Genomic DNA, 18,515 nt, shown 5'->3' on the forward strand with positions numbered 1-18,515 from the left:
TACTTTGGGGGCTAAAAGTTTTAAGAGCTACAAGCACACGGTAATGAGGAAAGGGAATGCTCTATGGTCAATATCTACAACAGCAGAAGAGGACTTTGATTGCAACTTTACCAGAGTGATTTCTATTAGAATTATAATATAACTGCATATGAAAATGATATGGAAAATTCCTCGATATGCAAAGGTAAATGGGAGATAAGAAGAAATTCCCAAAGCTGAAATAATAAGATGATAATGATTGTATTCCTTTGAAGATAGTTCCAGGATGAAGAAATCTGGTTATGAGTCCATTGGCCGTAAGAGAAATGGGAGAGCACTATAAATCATTGGCGACAAAAAGCAGAGGTTTGACAATACAACAAACAGATTTACAAAGCATACACAGAAGTCTGATGGTGAACAAATTTCCAAAAAAATTGTGTTGCACCCACTGCCAACGGTGGATTATGGGTGGATTCCACTTGGTAACCATTAAGGGAAATTGGTAAAAAGCAATACATACAACTCTAAATTTTTATTCTTATTACTTCAATATACTTAAGATATAACCATGTGTAATGTGGCTGACTGGCAGAAAGCATTCCAACTGTTTTTCCACAAACTACCAAGAGAAGGCATTGGGGAGTGGAGATGCTACAGACCATGGGAGAATCCGACGCCATGACAGTCCAGACGCGAGAAGAGTTTTGGTCGAAATTGTAGAGCTTGTAAGTGCAATTCATTTACCAGAATAAACCAACCTGGTAATACGTAAATGGTGGTTGAATTTAATTATGACGCGCCTGATTATCACCACGCAACTAATTGATGACCCCTCATGTAAGATAACAATATTTGAAGTATATTGAATGGTGCACGTGATGTGTGGAGCAATCAATGGCTATCTTCACCATGAAAGGTGGCTAACCGAATGGATCTGGCCCCTCTATCTAATTGCGTGAAATCTACATGTCTCTGGCTTAGTTGGGGTCAACCATTCCATGCCAGCCTGTCAGTTTAATTACTGAGTGAGTGGTTGAGTCCAATACATGCATTTTATTTTTCAGTTTTCTTGGGGAAATCCTCCCAATGCACCATAATATTGATAGGTATTACCTACTTCCCTAGTGACTGAAAGTTCTGAACTGCAAACTTTGGAAAGGACAATAGGAAAAGATAGTTCCAGATACGTATTAATTATAAAAAGGTGCTTCAATCATGTTCTTTTACTTATAAAAACAATGTTTCCTCAAAGGAAAAAACTTTTTCATTGAGATTGGTTTTATGCAAGGCTTGTCCTACACATAGCAAAAACAATCCAAAAATCCATTTAGCATTTCACAAAAAAAACCAACGTACATTAATAATTTCAGTTCTGTTTGACTGATAATACTAGTAGCACAGAGGAACCATTTGAGGACAAGGTAGATTGGGTTTTAAGAATATAAATAGGCTTATATCATCATCTCAAAAACTTTTTATTACACCCTAGCTCAATTTTCACATGTAAGTACTTTTCCATGACCCTAGTTGTTGAAAGGACAAACCATATTTAAAAATGTATAAAGTTTCCTCATATGCCGTAATCCATTCTCCATCATATTTAGTTTGTATTTAAGGCTAGAAGGAAACACAGGATTTAAAAATTTGTGATTTATCAAAATTTCAACTGATATTTCTTAATTTAAAATCAATAGCATATAAATTACTTAGCAATCAATCATAATTGCAATTGCTAAGGATGACATTCACACACATCTTTAAAATAATTTTCCATCTATGCAACTACAAATTTTATTTTCATAAAACTACGTACACTACACAAACAGTCTCATAGCATCATCTTTAACATGTAATACAAAACTAGTACAAAACTAGCAAACTATTGGTATGTACAAAATTAGACTGAGCATGAGAATCGTGTAATTTGTACCTACCGCATGGTGTTACCGACTAGTTAGAAATTGTTTCCCTTTTGGCATCACTATTAATGAAAATGTTGACATTCCTAAATGTATTAGTTATTATCTGATCATGCCTCTAAAAATAAATAATGTATCCCCTTGAATTGATATTGCAGCATTATTTTAGAAGATGGAACTTTTATTGCTCACACAGAAAACTAAATAAAATTAAGTATTAAATTTTATTTAGAACCTTAGATGAAATAATAGATTTAGGATAATTCTTTGTAGAAATTGTAGAATTTTTATTTGATTGTAGATCTTGCATGAGAAAATGGATTTTTTCCATTAAGAAGTTGGATCCTTGCCCCCTTTGGTTAGTTACCTAATGCTCTCTCAGGAAAAATACACTTTAAATACGAATTTTTCAGGGAAATTATAAAAAAAACTAGCAAAAGTTAGGATCACTACACAACATCTGGAATGGAGAATGGTGTATAAAATTGAAGTTAGATATTAATGGAATGTTCACATTGTAATTCATGAATTTTATGATGCAGAAAGTAAAACTTGCACATAAAATTCCAAATAATTTAGTTCCCAGTCCCTATGTCTTTATGGTCACAAATAAAACATGCTCCATCATGATTTCTTTGCTCTTCTCCTTGTCCTTCTACCTGAACCTGATTTCAATAGTCTTTCAACAGTTGATTATTGTCTTCTAAAACTTCTAACCTACACTTCATTACTTATGCCTTCCAATTATTCATTGTCTACCTCAGCGCCTGATTTCACATGGGACTTCAGGCTTTTAGCTTAACATTTTGCTTAACTTAATGAAGAAGAAAACTCTAGAGCATTGCACTCAACCAGATATAAGAAATGGTTAAACATCATTACTGCATAGTGGATTACAATTTTTCATTTACCCATAGCAAATTAGGAGATTAACATTGAAGGAAGGTTTTATTTTGCTTGAGAATTATAGGTGGCAGTTCCACAATCAGAGTGACCCAGAGATTATTACATATGTACCGTTCACACATTGACAAAAACTTTAAATCCCATAAATGACAAAAAGCCACCAATTAGTTTAGCATCAACATTACCATTTGCTGGCATGAATCTATTTACATTTCATTTATGACAGTAGGCCTTATTGGAAACATGTGGCCTCAGCGGCACTAGAAACTATACGGACATTATACACACTGCCATAGTATTTATTATAAGTAGAGTTTCCATCATAGTTAATATTTCACGGTAAATTAAATTTGTTGATCCTTCATAGCCATACACAATGAAATATCTTTCAGTGACAGTATAGTTTCCTTGAAAGAAAACGAAAAATTACAGCATATTTTGCAATGAATAGGTAATGGATGATATCAATAAATGTGCAAACTCTGCCCTAAAAGAATAGGCAAAGCTTAAATTGCATCAAAGCCTCAAACTAAGCATAGACATAAATTATAATTAATTTTAGCGCAATAAATGCATAACAGTCAAAAACTTTTACACAAATTACAATCATACATCAACAACACGTTTCACATATTTTTATTATAAAAGTTATTTTTTCATTTTGAATCATGGGGTAATTATAATCATGTGTGAGAGAATTGTGATACTTTAGAGATTAAATAAAGCTGTAAAATGATGACAGGAAGTGCCAAAAAAAAGTCTCTATAAGTTTAAAGAGTTTCCATAAGTTCTTATATCATAAAATAGAGCCTTAATTCTAATCCATCAACAATTTCCCTATGATAAAAATATAACAACGAGACAAAGAGAAATGTAGATACAGAAAGGATGTTATGATTGACATTCACTGCCTTAAAAAAATAAAATATTAAAATCATTATTTTTTCCTAAGTAAGGTAGTTATGCTTAATGAGGAGTGACATAATAGGCATATGAAGATGTAGATGTTAGGCAGCATTCACTAGTATTAAGCATCGACTTTCTGAAGCTCCTTAACATAGAGGAGAACTATGAATCTTTCCACATACCATGATTAGCTTGAAAAGCATGGGCATGCCAGAATAGATTTGCCTAAATCTTTACCTTCATATGCATTAGAATACAATCTTGAATACAAACATGATAATATTCATAGAATTCTCTCGCTCTATATTATGAAGGAAATTCAACTAGAGTGGTGATTGTTCTTACGCACACATAACTAGTCAGCAAATATCTTCCCATCACCATATGCATGATTATCAACAAATGAATTTCCCATGACATAAATATTCATGAAAAAATATCAGAAGTCAATAAACACTGGAGAATATCCATGCTGTAAGTCCATTTCATAATATAAATTATATTGCATAGCAACTAAATATTTAAATACACCTAAAGTGGGCAGATAAATCTCCATCAAAGCCATTATGCCTCTGAGCCAAAAAATATTTACACATATTCATATGATCTTGGAATTGAGAGAATACAATTCAGTGAGAGTAGAATATTACAATGGGCCTCAGTTTTATAATAACAGGTTACTTACTCTAGTGAGAGCTTTAAGATTGCATTGAGTATGATCCTCTGTCTTCAAAAATCTCGGATAATAATCAAATGCCAGTGCTGCCAAATGAAGCCCAGACTCTTAATATTTATTAGATAATGAGCATCCACATTATGTATGCATTAAAGTTAACCAGACATTATAAAACTGAGAGGAGCATTTATGGAGTCAAACATTTCTTTTGAATGGATAGAATTCATTTGACACAAAATAGAGTCACTTGGTAATGATGAATCATTGTTCTTGATTAGGGAGAATATATTCCTCGTATATCGAAAAGCTTGGCTGATAAGATCTCATGACAAATCAAATCTATTTTAATCTGCATACCACCTAATCAATAGTTTTCCATCGTATTAAGAGTTGCAGAGAATTAATGCTATTCCTGATTTTATGAGATATCATTATTTTCCTAGACCACTGCCATATTTGTAATAACTCCAGGGCAAAATTGTAAGTGGGCTGGTAATTACTCATATGAACCTTTACAAATTCAATTTGTGTCTTTTATGCAGAGCTGTCTTAGGTATTTTAAATAAATATAAAGACATATCATATTTTACAAACCAGGCCAACTTTTCTGAGCTGTAATGCATCTAGATGCGTGGTGTTCCTGCATCACAAAAGTGTAATTGACAGTGAATGAAAACTGTAGCAGAAGAAGAATTTTGCAAGAGAGCAGGAGCTCTATTGAAATCACTGCAAGAGAAAAAAATTTGGTTTGACAGAGAGAAAGAAACATTAGAGTTACCTTTAGTGCCAATTTTAGTTATCATTCCTTCATTTATAATTTTGGATACAAGTCATTTGGTTAATGGTGTGAATGTTAATGAAAGTGATTAACTGATCATCAGTACCATCCATCTAGGGCAAAGGTATTTAATAATTACATGCATGAGTATTGAAAAGCTTCTATCATAAATAAAAATTGGTACCATTTTGCCATACCCAACATGTTTAACAGGTGCATGCCAATCAATTGTATGAGCACCCTTTTTTATTACCATTCTGAGGCAATATTGCAAAATAATATGAAGTCCTTAAGTTCAAATAAGAATCACCAGATAAGAATAAAGGACCATCTACATGACTTATTCAAACAAAAATTATGTACCTACTTTAAAGTTTTACTCTAGCAGCTTCCATTCATTGAGACCAAATATGGTTATTGATCTCTCACTTCATCTACACTTTGCCATAAATTCAAATTCAAAAAATATTCTAAAAGCTCTGTTTTCATGTAGGCACATCGAAAAAAAGAAAATGTTATGTGATATGTGAAGACAAATCACAAATTGAGCTATAAATTTTCTTTCTAAGGCAACAGTTTAACATTCCTAATAAAATTGCCCTTAATTATGAATCCCCATATAAAGTGGTAAGCTCTTGGGGTTATGGCATTCCAAAGGAACATTTACATCCTATATTAGCAGTAATTGATTATGGTCTTTCCAATGTACTTTGCATTAGGGAAAATTAAGTAGATTTTGAAAAGCACAGAAGAACTAGACACACTTTTATGACTTACTTATTAAAAACATACGCTTTTTCTGATAGTTGATTCAATATGGGCACATTGATGGTCCAGAACATGTCATTTAAATTTTTTGAAGCCACAATTTCGTTCTTTCAGCAGCTTAGTTAAGCCACCAGAATAACCTGAGATGATTTTTTTAATAAAAGGATATAGGACAATATCCCTTCTACATGATGCCAACATATAAGTATACACAATACAAGTTTATATGAGCATCACTCTTATTAAAGTACATTCTATGTAAAATTTGCTGAAAAATTTCTCTCTGAACTACAACTAATGTATTGAGCAAACCATGGAGGTGGAGACAATTTACAGGGGGATTTTAAACTAAAAGTAAAAATCAATATCATAGGTCAACAAAGTTGGGTGATACTAAATTTCACATTAGCATTTGTATATAGATGAATAAGGTAACATATAATTTCCAAATGAAAATCATTATCAAAGATTAACACTAATTTTTTTTATATTTTTTTAACTTGAGACATCAATTTATTGAAATAATAACTGCAAAGAATGTACTAGGTTGTCGATTCTCTATTTCAATGCCCATTTCCTCATCCACCCATGTGTTTTTTTGAAAGTTATTCATTTACATAATCATGAATGATATCAACTTTTGTTGGCAGCTAAAAATTTTTTGAACCACAGTATCTTAATATGTTTTAGAAATTTTATTTTTAAACCGAGTGGCTGACAATAAAAAGTAAAAGAGAAATTATTCTCAATTGAAGCCATTTCTTACGGTTTGCATCTTTCACTGCCATATTTCCAAGCATATAGTGTACATCTATTATCTTCCTTAGAATTATTATAGAATTTCAGTAGGTAATTAAAGTCCATCAAAGTAATTATTTCATTATATAAGTTTCATTGCCTTATAAAACGATATCTCCTACATTGTTTGCAAGAAATTAATTTTTCCAGAGCTGGTCTAAAAAAATTGGGGCTTCTCAGCAGGGACAAAAATCTGTTCCCTTGGACAGTGATGAGATGGGGGATAAAAGTGAGGTATTTTAGAGGAGCACTTATTGGACCTAGGTCACTTGATGATAGCAGACCAGTCAACCAAGCCAAACCACCTCTGTATTTTTCAAATTATAACTTTTAATGTTATAACTCATTTGGAGCAACAAGAACATAAAAAAAGTTAAGGATTAGTAAACTATGCATCATATAAGTATGAAAATTTTTTAAACTGTCGCTGAGGTCATCACATTTTTAAGCAATTGGTTAATAGGTGGAAGGTAAATACAGAAGAAATCGATCTTTTTATTCAAATAGTTTTCTAAATTCATACTGCCTGATTGTAAGTCCATAAGCATTGATTAGTTCATTTAGGTTGGATCGGTTCTTAAAAATGTGCAATGTATGCAGAATTAATTCGTAGTAATTTTCTAGCCTATTCTCCATATGAAATCGAGGCAATAAATGTTGATAACCTCTAAAATAATAAAGATAGAATAATTAAGAAGCCAATTAAAAAGCCATCACCGGGAAAAACTTAATTACTTCATTTTAGTCATATTGTAAAACAATACAAGCTTCATTAGGACAGATAACTACTCAGAAATAATAGTCCTGGCAAAAGAGGTAGTTGCTTCCTCTTCTTGAAATCCATGCTATTATTATTCTCCTTAAGATAAAAAATTTCACCATACCTTACCCTTATTTGCCCTATGAAATTTAAAAAAAAGCTAAATTTTCTTTCCAGAAACAATGTAATTTATGATACTTCATCAATGTAATTAGCTATGAGCCAATTGTGATGGTAGCCCCTATCAATAAATAACCATGCTATGATTTGAATTGTTTGCCTTTTAAATGGGTCGCAATGCTTACTGTTTGTTTTTTTTTATTGTTCATCATTTTGATCTTGTCTAAAATTTCTCTGACCCACATGACCATACCTTAGTCAGACTGAATCTGTAAGGAAGATTGAATTCTGGATCAGTAAATTTTCTATTTTTGCCAATTTTAGTCATCAATTGTAATCAATGGTACTAAAAATTTCATCTGTAATGAAAACATTGACTTTTTTCACTTCATTCAATGCCATGTGTGGAAGGGCATCAAAAATAAAAAAGTGTTTTGTCTCCTTGCATTGAGGTATTCTTTGAAAAAGTCTTTCAGCAAGCAGCAAGGAGCTTACTATGATCATTTTAACTGTTTTTTAAATAAATTATTTTAATTGATAGCATAGTGAATTTGATTGAATTCTTTATAGTACCAAATGCATATCAGCCATAAAATTTATTTGGTACTGGGAAAACATGGTATTTTGTTACTGTTTTGACTGATATAATCATTTATCCCTCCCTCAGCAAGGAACAAAACTATCCATTATATAAACTGAGAAGATTTTTGAGTATTAATGGTGTAAGTGGAAGTTACACAGTTCCTTGATATAAGCCCATTATGTTTATGTATTTCATTTTATTGTTTTCCTTTACAGGCATGAGCCATGGAACATTTACTGAAAAATAATTCTCATCAATTTTTTGGTATTATCATTGATCGAGCAATGTGATATACCAAGATCAACACAATTGTTGTGCCAATACAGTTATTATAAGAATTTATGCCCTTGAAAATACTTTCCATGCACTTATTTCATAGGTGGTAAATTGGATTGTTACAGAGAATAGACAAGGGATATAACTCTTTTTTTAGAAGGCTGATTGATTAAGAGTCTAGAAAATAAGAAATACATTTAATATTTCCTTAATTTCATTGCTTCTTGGATATTCTTTAAGTAGCAAATATAGATGATGCATCAAAATGACTCTATATGAAAGACAATCAGAGTTTGATCAAATTATATCTATGTCATGGCAATTTTAGGCATACCTTTTCAATTGATATAATCTTGATAGTATGAGTAGCAGAGCATGAAGAAAGTGATTTAGCATTGATTCAATTTTAAGTAATTGGAACAAACAACCCTGAAATGTTGACAAAAAATAATCATGATATTTCTTGAATATATTATTCACCAAAAATTAGTGATATTGACACATTTAGCATACATACATCCAACATGTGATGATGGATAGCAAAAAGAGGTCACTCAAAAATATGAAAATGCCTCTAATGGAACAAATGAGTGGAGAGCTACTTCAGACCAATCATAAGATACATATTAGGTACAGGAAAAAATAATATATTTTTAAATCATGTATGCTTTAGGAAGAATATCATTTACCTCAAGAGCAATCATGATTCCAAGTCAATAATTCAACAATTAAAAACAACACTAAAATAAAAGTGACTATAGCCTCATATGAGACTGACCCAAAGCCCACATCTTTGATAAACCAAAAGATGATTTTAATCCATAGAAAATCAAATACACAGTGTGACTAATTCTTTAGACCATTTTTATTGCTGGCGTTCTGAACTCGGCTGCAATCTCATTGATAAATTTTCAATACCTATATTAAACCTTAATATAAACACATTATAGTTCATGGAAAGTTCCTGTATCTCAACAGTAGTAACAATGCCCCAAATTAAATCACAATCCTACATAATTTAGATTTGAATTTATTAAAAATGTCATACGTAAAACAATTTGGTTGAGTGCTTTTGTACATCATAACTAGACAATAGAATGACCTTTGCATATGTCATTCTGTGTATTGCATGTAAGGGTCATTAGGTTAGAAGGTAGGTGTATCTGCTTTCAGTTCATAACATTAAAGAGATAAAGCAATCACATATTTTAAAGTGAAAAATGACATCCAAACAACACATATGTATTGATTTTATCTATCCGAACTGTTACATGAATAGAAACAAATCAACTAACGTAGAAAAGCCTCATAAAGCAATTCTCAGGCATTCTTTTCAGAAACATTTTCCAATTTGTGGGTACTTGAAATTGTGTGTGCTATAATTAAATAATGAAGGGCAGTTTAATATTTCTATTCCTGTTGAATATTACTGCCTTAAGGCAGCAGATATTAATTTTGGATACCAGATTCATTAAGACAATTAGTATTGAAAGCAAATCAGATTTTAATTAATTTAAAATACATACATATATTCATATTTTTCAAATTCTATGTTTACTCACCCAATTATTGCTGACTTAAGCCATTGTATCCCCTGAGTCCTGAAAATCGTTCATTTATTCTTTTGCTGCTCCAAAATTTTCCAGGGTTGGGTAAATCACATAATCTCTGAGTAGCAATAGGTAAAATTATTGCTGTGTAAAAACTACATCATTATAGGTGTACACCTTTGACCGAGCAAAAAGGCATGCAAAAGATTGCAGCTTTCAAAATTATTGATTTTTACAATAATTTTTTCTCGTGAAAATAAATATATAACACATGGATAAAGACAATTAATTGAGAATCCCTGATATAATTGTTTAATAATTGTCTTAGAATATGCGGAAAAGATATGGCTATGTAGTTGATATTTGAAGTATATCTAGGCATACGAATACCTTACTCCATTGTACTCTGATATAGACGATGAATTAATAAAACTAAAAAAATCTTATCAGAACCAAAATTATGTATGCTAACTAGAATGACTTGCAATTGAAGCACCGTTATACTTGTAGCCGACTTATTTCATCGTCCGTTATTATTTCAATAAGAGCTTTAATTAGGAATGTTTTAATGGTAATGAATCAGGACATTCCAATAAAAAACTTTCAAATCAGTCATGAAACAACATGGTAAAAATTGACAACCTTAAAAATGAATGCCATTTAAAGAATTGAACTCTATCACACATTAAATAACAGAGTCAATAACATTTGCCCCCATTTCAACTATCCCAATTGACTGTCATTAACTTTAAGCTTTTTTTTATCAAAAAGTCTATCAACCAATAACACCGTAACAATGATAATAAATACATTTTCAATCTCTATTAAAATCCTGTATTTTCCAAATTGATAAATTTGGACTAATCTATTAAAGCTTCCTATGAGTTTATTTTTCTCAAGAACAGCGACTTTTAGAATACTCCAGGCATCATCATGTTTGACTTAAGTAGATCAAACGAGGTGCAGAATGGCTGTGATGGGGATGGCGGTAGGGCGAGAGCCATAACACACTCACACACACACATCATCATCATGATCAACTAGTCCAACTCGAAACTCACCATTTACCGTACCATTTATTTATTTTTTCAATACTTAGCTACAAATTTCCTCCTTCTTACGCGTGCGAAACCCTATCATCAATTCACATCGGCCCACTCAGCATATCGAACTAAGAAGCACACTGCACACAGCGACTCGTCTCCCGGGAAATCAGTCATCATCCATCAGCTCCCGCTGCCGCGCCTTGTAGCGGCAGCACAAGGACATGCAGAAGATTCGCATTCCCAGCCGAAAGTGAGGACTCATGGACACGTAAATGAGCGACTTCCAGAAGGAGTTGAGGATCCCGAGCCAGACGACGCTGAAGTGGAGGAACGGCACCTGGAAGTGGAACCCCGTGAAGTACTCGTAGAGCCGGATGACGGCGTAAGGGGTCCACGACAGCCAGAAGGCCACGATGAGCACGAACGACATCACGTGACTCGGGTTGGACAGGTTCTCCGTGAGCGCGGTCGCGTACTCCTTGTCGTGCATGGGCACGCCGTTTTTGATGCGTCGCATCACCATGAAGATGTACGAGTAGGTGTACACGATGGTGATGAGGCTGGGTCCCAGGACGAGGATTGCGATGGTGACCGAGTAGGCCATCATGTTGCCCCAATCCAGCATGCAGACGTACGCGTCCCGGTCGAAGAGCGGCTTGTTGAAGCCGAGGAGGGGCGGGCAGCACAGCATCACCGCCGAGATCCATGTGAACACCATCCAGCACTGGCAGCGGGTCTTCGTCTGCACCGTCTCGTAGCGGAGGGGCTTCCGGATGGCCAGGTAGCGGTCCACGCTGATCCACATGAAGGTGTACATGCTGACGGACCAGAGGGTGACTTCGACGTAGCCCGCCAGGCGGCAGACCACGTCGCCGTAGACCCATTGCTGGGCGATGGCCGGGTAAACGGACAGCGGCACCACGAGCACGCCGATGAGCAGGTCCGCCACGGCAAGGGACAGAAGGTAGTAGTTGATGGCCTCTTTCTGACCTGCAGATGGAAACGAAAGGTTGCGTTAAAGAGCGCAGGGTGATACAGGGTGCTTAAGCAACCCACCAACTAAGACTCTGCTCATTAGCACTTAGATCCATCGTATCTAAAATGAATCAAATTACAATTTCAAGTGTTACATATCCTCCGCAAACGGATAAACGTATGATTGTCATTTACTTCATAGTAGTCAATAAGTTTATCATACTTAGACTTTTACATGTGGAATACTTACATGTAAATTCAACAGCACAGAGAATATTCATGCAACGTTTTTTAGTTGGTTGAAATTGGAATGGATTGAAAGAATTCTACAATTTTTGGCACACCTTACATTAAAATAAAGTAAATAGAGGAAATTGTTTATATAATAACTTTTGAAAGTTTAAAAAAAATATTTTCTATTGGTAAACGAGTATACAAAGTTTAACTATCACCTCACCCATTCAGAATTAGGATGACATTCTACTAGTTTCCCAATTACTCAAGCTGCTTTCAATGAATCTGCAGATAGAATAATAAATAAGCGATTATGGCAGCGTTAAAATCATTTAAAAAAATAATCTCCGAAATTCTAATTCTGCATCCAGTAACATGTTCGCAGAAGAAAGTCTGAAGGTACAGCCTCTTTTGAAACATGAAAATGAAAAGGGTTTATTGAATTGTTTGTTTAAGAATTAATAAAAAATATATTCAAGAACTTGAAATTTTAAAAAACTGTCATACTAGTAAAACAATTAAGTATCAGTCGTAGCAACAGGGGCGGATACAAGATTTTTTATGGGGAGGGCACAAGGGCCTGACATGCAAACGTTCTTCTCATAATTGAGATGAAAAACAAGACACAATTACTGTATGAAATATTCTCTTTATTTTAATATCAAAATTATAAATATGAAATTAAATGATTGAGTCTCCGTTATACACCAAACAAAACGAACGTCATGATAACTGCATTGAAAATTTTGTCTAATTTCTAAACGTGTACGAGGGGCGCGGGCACGTGCCCCCCGTTCCCTCGTCCTAAATCCGCATATGAGTAGAAATAATTCTAAGAGTAAAAATATATTCACTGTACAAATTTCCAATTCATAAACCAAACATTTTATAAAGCTACAATACAAATAAATAAAGACTTTTACTCCTTTTTATTTCGGAAAGTTCACTTTTACTCTTACAAATTTAGTGAAATAGATTCAAGAATCTTCAATGATGGACTTTTACTAGCAGGAAATCTCTAAGTAATGGCTTCATTGATCCCTACCGAAGTGAGAACTTCTTTGAGTAAAAGGCAGCCGCGAAAACATCTCCATTCATTGATATATTTGTTTATAAGAACGCAAATGAGAGAAAGGAAAAACTTCTCCAACGATTAAATTCCCACGTCGCGTCTATATTTATTTCTTGTGTTTAGGGTTTGTTGTAGGAAGATTTATAGCAACTTGTGGTGAGTTGTGTCAGAACCAAAATTTCCTATGTAATCTAAATGATCCTGGAGTTGTTCAAAATTTTTATTTTTTTACACAAATGGAGATAAAAGTCTTCTTTCAAATTACCATCAGTTGATTATTCCGTGGAATGGTTCGAACAACGTTTTTAAGTGTCCAAATATAGTCCAACCGGTTCTAGAGAATTGGGGTTCTTAAATGACCCCGTGGATGCTAACAACCCGACGTCCATGACCGATCAGCATGCAGTATCTCAATATAAATAAGGCGTATACACCGAGGCGGGAACATTCTCGAAGCATCCCGGACGTAACTCAAAAACTAAACCAACAGATACGTTTGCTTGGGTGAGTTAATACATTTATGCGGGAAGGAAGTTACTCCTCAGGTCATGAAAGATTTTGTTGTTCTCTAAGGTTGAAGGAACAACTGGTGCGTTTCATCAGTGGCAACCAAAATTGCATCGTAGAACCATAGGCTGCGTAATCAATCAACAAATAAATTGAGCCGAAACACTTTCCTAATTCAAATACATATTTGACGTGGACTTATGACCTGGGAAATATTATACTACAATCGTTCATTCTAAAACTGAAACAGATAACTTTCAGGTGTCTTATGACAGAAAAACGTTTGTATCGCCTACATTTTTACTTTATTATTAACCGACATAAGTTTCAACCACTAATGCAATTTTTTAGATTAAATGAAAGATGATAATTTTTTTTCAACATGAAAATGACATATGTTGTCGAAACGTAGGACGATTGATAATATAACTCTGTGGATCACAAAAACGTTTTTCTGTTATTATGTTACCTGGTGAGAAATGTTCTACAAAATATCGCCGTCGTCTCTTAAGTTCGATAGCTCACAACACTGAAAATGCCCTGGGGCGGGTAATTATAATGTGTTAGTGGAAATAAATGGATGATTAAGTGGCCTCATTAGTATTGAAACATCTGATCAGCTGCACCAACACACAAATTTGATTCAGAATTCCCATTCACAAGGCCCTCTTTCGATACAGAGAAACTTTGTACGCACTAGCTGCTAAGAAAACATTATTGCCTTGTAAATCGTAAGAGAATATGAACAATTTTAATATTCAACTTCAACATAGCTTTGAGCAATGCAAACTTGATATTTTATCGCTAATCGATTGGCATCGATTCCACGTACATGGCATGAGATTTCTTAGATACTCTATCCGCTGACGTGTTTCCAAACCTAATACAAAAAATATTGAATGCTAAACTATTTACCTAAAATATCTACAAATACCAGGGTGTATTTCTGTGTATTGGTATCACTGTCAGCGTCTCAAGTTTCTAAATGGGGTCCAAATGCGTTTCTGACGAGAATTTCATCTAGCAATATATACGTCACAAAAGCTAAAAAAAAACTCAAATAAAATGTGCTAAAGAATGAAAATTATTGCTTTAAAAAGTATAAGAAAGTAATTTAGGAGCATTAAATGCAAAAAAAATATTTTAAGCCCATCATAAAGTAAACATAACAATATCCCCTAATGAAACATTGTAATGCTTTTTTTTGAGATGATGAAGCCAAACATCTTACCAGGTTGAAAAAAAAATTGTTCCTGATGTGCTCAATGAGTAATTAGAATAAAAATGAGTAATTATATTAAAATTGGAGAGGTCCTGACTATTTTACTTCGAGTGAAAGAGCAACTTTTTTATTTTCTTGGCCAAATGAAAAAAATTGTGCATAGAATTCAATATTGTTGGCCTTCCCAATCAATAATACTTGCTTTGATGGGAAAAAGATGTCTTTTATTTTATTTTCAATTATCTTCAAAAAAAATTGACGTGCTCAGTATGGAGGATTTCGATTATGTCAAATTTTCAAGAAGATCTTCTGAAAATTATACCCATTTAGAAAACTTGTGCACAATGGAAAAGAAACAATGATGCTTGAAATTATAGGTTTCTTCAGCATTAAAAATTAATGAATAGCCAGACACCTGAATTATATTAGCGTAAATTTAATCACTATTGAGGAATTAAAATTCATAACGATTTCACAATTGTCTAATTTCATTGTTTCTTTAGAAAAAGGCAAAGGAAATTAGCGAATAACTGAAAAGGTTCGTCTCCGAGGAGAGGGACAATGAGATCGTGTTCTCGCGATGAGGAATTCCCTTAAATTTAAATTAATATTTCTGGCTTATATTTCCATTTGTATACCTCGGAAAAATAAACAGCTTGCGTGTTTCCCTGGAGTAAATAGCACGCTTAATCTCTCTTCTCGCTCCTTTTTTCTTCGTCTGGGCCACACCTCTCTCCACGACCTTCTCTCCTTGAGCCCCCTCTCTCTCTCTTTACAAATACTGGCTAATTACATTACACCCACTTAGCAAGTGAATTACTTCTCCGAGAAGTTAAATGGCACACGGCATTAAAAAAAACTATTTTAACATTTTAAGAACTATTTTCCTCTGAGATTAATTTAAAACGTGACATTGTGGCCATTTTCACTAATGAAATGCTGAAGCACACTCGATAAATTTTCATCGCCCAGCCATCTTTATTGACAGAATAAATCATTCTTAATTTTAATGAAACTTGATCTTGCCTCCACGAAAAAACAATGTTTCCCCTGCGAATAAATGCCCCCCTCATCACTACGATGGACTGAAAAATGACTATTGCCTCATTCACATTACGATAGCTCCAGCCATCGTCGGAACTATCGTGCATTCACACGACGATGGTTGAAACCTGTGCTGCTCTCTAGTGCTGACATCTAAAGTGAACGGGAAATTGATGATTAGCAAAGCTGTTGTGGTTTGCATTGACAAGATATTACTGTTTTCAACGTGTATTTACCGAATAATTTTCTTCCGTTTCCGGTCTCCCAGCGCCTAACCATAGTAAAGTGGCAACGTTCGGAACTACGTCAACTATAGTCAGGACTTGCATTCACACGGCTAGTTCGGTCAACTATAGTTAGGACGACGGCTCGGACTATCGTAATGTGAATGAGGCATATGCTTGCCGGTTATTTTTCTTTTGTATCCATTCTGATATCTCGATTGCTGAGGCATTGTGTGAAAACAAATTATTGGTGTTCATGAGTACGTAGTTTTTTCAAGATCTTGTCAAGGTTATAAGAAAATATATATTCTTCAGTAAATAACATAGAACAAAAATGAAGTGTCGCGGGGTAAAACATTATTCACAAACAGTAGACTAGGAGGAGAAACATATAGAGGCATCAATCAGAAGGGTCCTTAATAGCACAGACATAATTATTAATGAAGACATGCTCGGAATAGCTGATGAATATAGAAATTTGCTAAAAATTGGCGAAAAGGAACGCTAAATAAGTGTTGCGCCGGTCTTTATTAACCAGGCCGGTGCATCATATTCCAAATTAAAAATTAAATAAGATACGCGTGAAGGGAAAAATGTTTCTGCCAATAAGTCAAACAGTTGATAACTCTAAGAAAGAATTGAATGATATATACATGAAAACATCTCTTAAAATTATTATTTCGACTTCATCCGAACTATTGATGTGCAAAAATTTTCAAAGTTTAACGTTTAGGGTAGACAATCCTCTGAGGGCTCTTAAACTTAAGCAAGTTTAAGAACATTTAAGCGTTAATCAAAAGGAACACGAGTATTATGGGAATATGAGGCTGAAGAAGATGCCACGACTGAAATCGATCGGCCGGTCGACTGGGAACGAAAATTCACTCAAAGTAGAAGCACTGTAATTGTCATCGGAGTGAAATGACGCGGTGACTTCGATCGACGGAGCAGAAATAAAGTGTTACGACATGCAATGCTTCGAATTTAAATAAAGAGAGAAGAGAACTATTTTAAAGTGATGCCCTATTACCGACACAGCAGACTTTGGTACAAGTTTCCTGCTAATCCCAGTAAGGTTCCCAAGAGCAGTGATTTCATTACTAAGCTTGTGCAGTCATAAAAAGCATTTATTTTCAGAGATGCGCTTTCCTATACATTCTTATTTCTGTCAATGCCTCCGCAACCGTTTCCAAGGAGAAAGCAATGTGATGCCACCTTTAAAAAGTTCTCTTTAAACATTTCCATGAGAAATCGCACTATCACCACTGCCGTAGCAAATAAATGCGTACCCATAGTAATTGCTACGAGTTCCGGCCTTGAAATGCACGTTATGAGTCCAAAACACATGGTGGTCAGAGGGGCGACTGGAAAATTTTGTTCCAGGGTTGGGTGTAGCGCGCGGGTTTCTTTAATTAACTCATTTCTATTCAAATGAAAATTTTCTCCAAATACCCAATGGACGGCAAGGCGGTTTAAACTATCATGGGAATACTCAGGAAAAGGGCGCTAATAATTCCATGAAATGTCACAGGTATACACTACACCTAATCTGCATTATCACCCATATCAGGAAAAAAGTAAAAATTTGTGATATGAAAAAAACATTACATGACACGAATTTGCAAAAGCTGGACATATAGAACAAATATACCCACAGGCAAAGGTAAAAATTTCGCTGTATGACTGGCATGAAATAATATAAATCGCCATGGCTCAACAAGATTGAATCATTCAGAATCTAAAAGCAGTGAATAATTTATTAAATTCCATAGTGATAATTATGATTAAAGAATACGTTGCGCGCCCTTAAATACATAATCTGCAATAAGTGCATGAGTATTAACGACTTACACACAGCCATAGTGATAGTAGCGAAGTAAAATTCTGATAGAAATCAGGATAAAAGAGCAGCAATAATCTAAGTATGTTTGCAAATTTTTTTTTCATATTTACGGTGTGAAATAGCGAACGTTATGCCTAAAAAAGTAATAGTTTTACGCACAATCATGATTTAGCTTATAAAAAACTATGGATGGTCCTCCGGAAACCCATCGTAATTTTTTTCCATGCATAAGGCGTAAAAGCTGTGGAATTTTGTCATTTAACAAAAAAGCTTAACATGCAGTTGAATTAATTAGGGATATCATTCCCTATTGATAAAGACATTTA

The 18,515-nt window shown here is 34.1% G+C and overlaps 1 protein-coding gene across 2 annotated transcripts in view; it reads right to left on the reverse strand.

The window, feature by feature from the left end:
- Positions 1-1,438: 1,438 nt before the first annotated feature.
- The window catches only part of LOC124156947 (G-protein coupled receptor 52), a 29,302-nt gene continuing 12,225 nt past the window's right edge, over positions 1,439-18,515 (reverse strand). For both annotated transcript variants that reach the window (XM_046531402.1, XM_046531406.1), the window contains one exon: positions 1,439-12,058. In XM_046531402.1, coding sequence (XP_046387358.1) covers positions 11,235-12,058 — 824 coding nt within the window. In that variant the 3' untranslated portion in view covers positions 1,439-11,234. The remainder of the gene's footprint in view (positions 12,059-18,515) is intronic.

Source organism: Ischnura elegans, chromosome 1 (genome assembly GCF_921293095.1).
Source record: "Ischnura elegans chromosome 1, ioIscEleg1.1, whole genome shotgun sequence".
NCBI classification, from domain to species: Eukaryota; Metazoa; Arthropoda; class Insecta; order Odonata; family Coenagrionidae; genus Ischnura; species Ischnura elegans.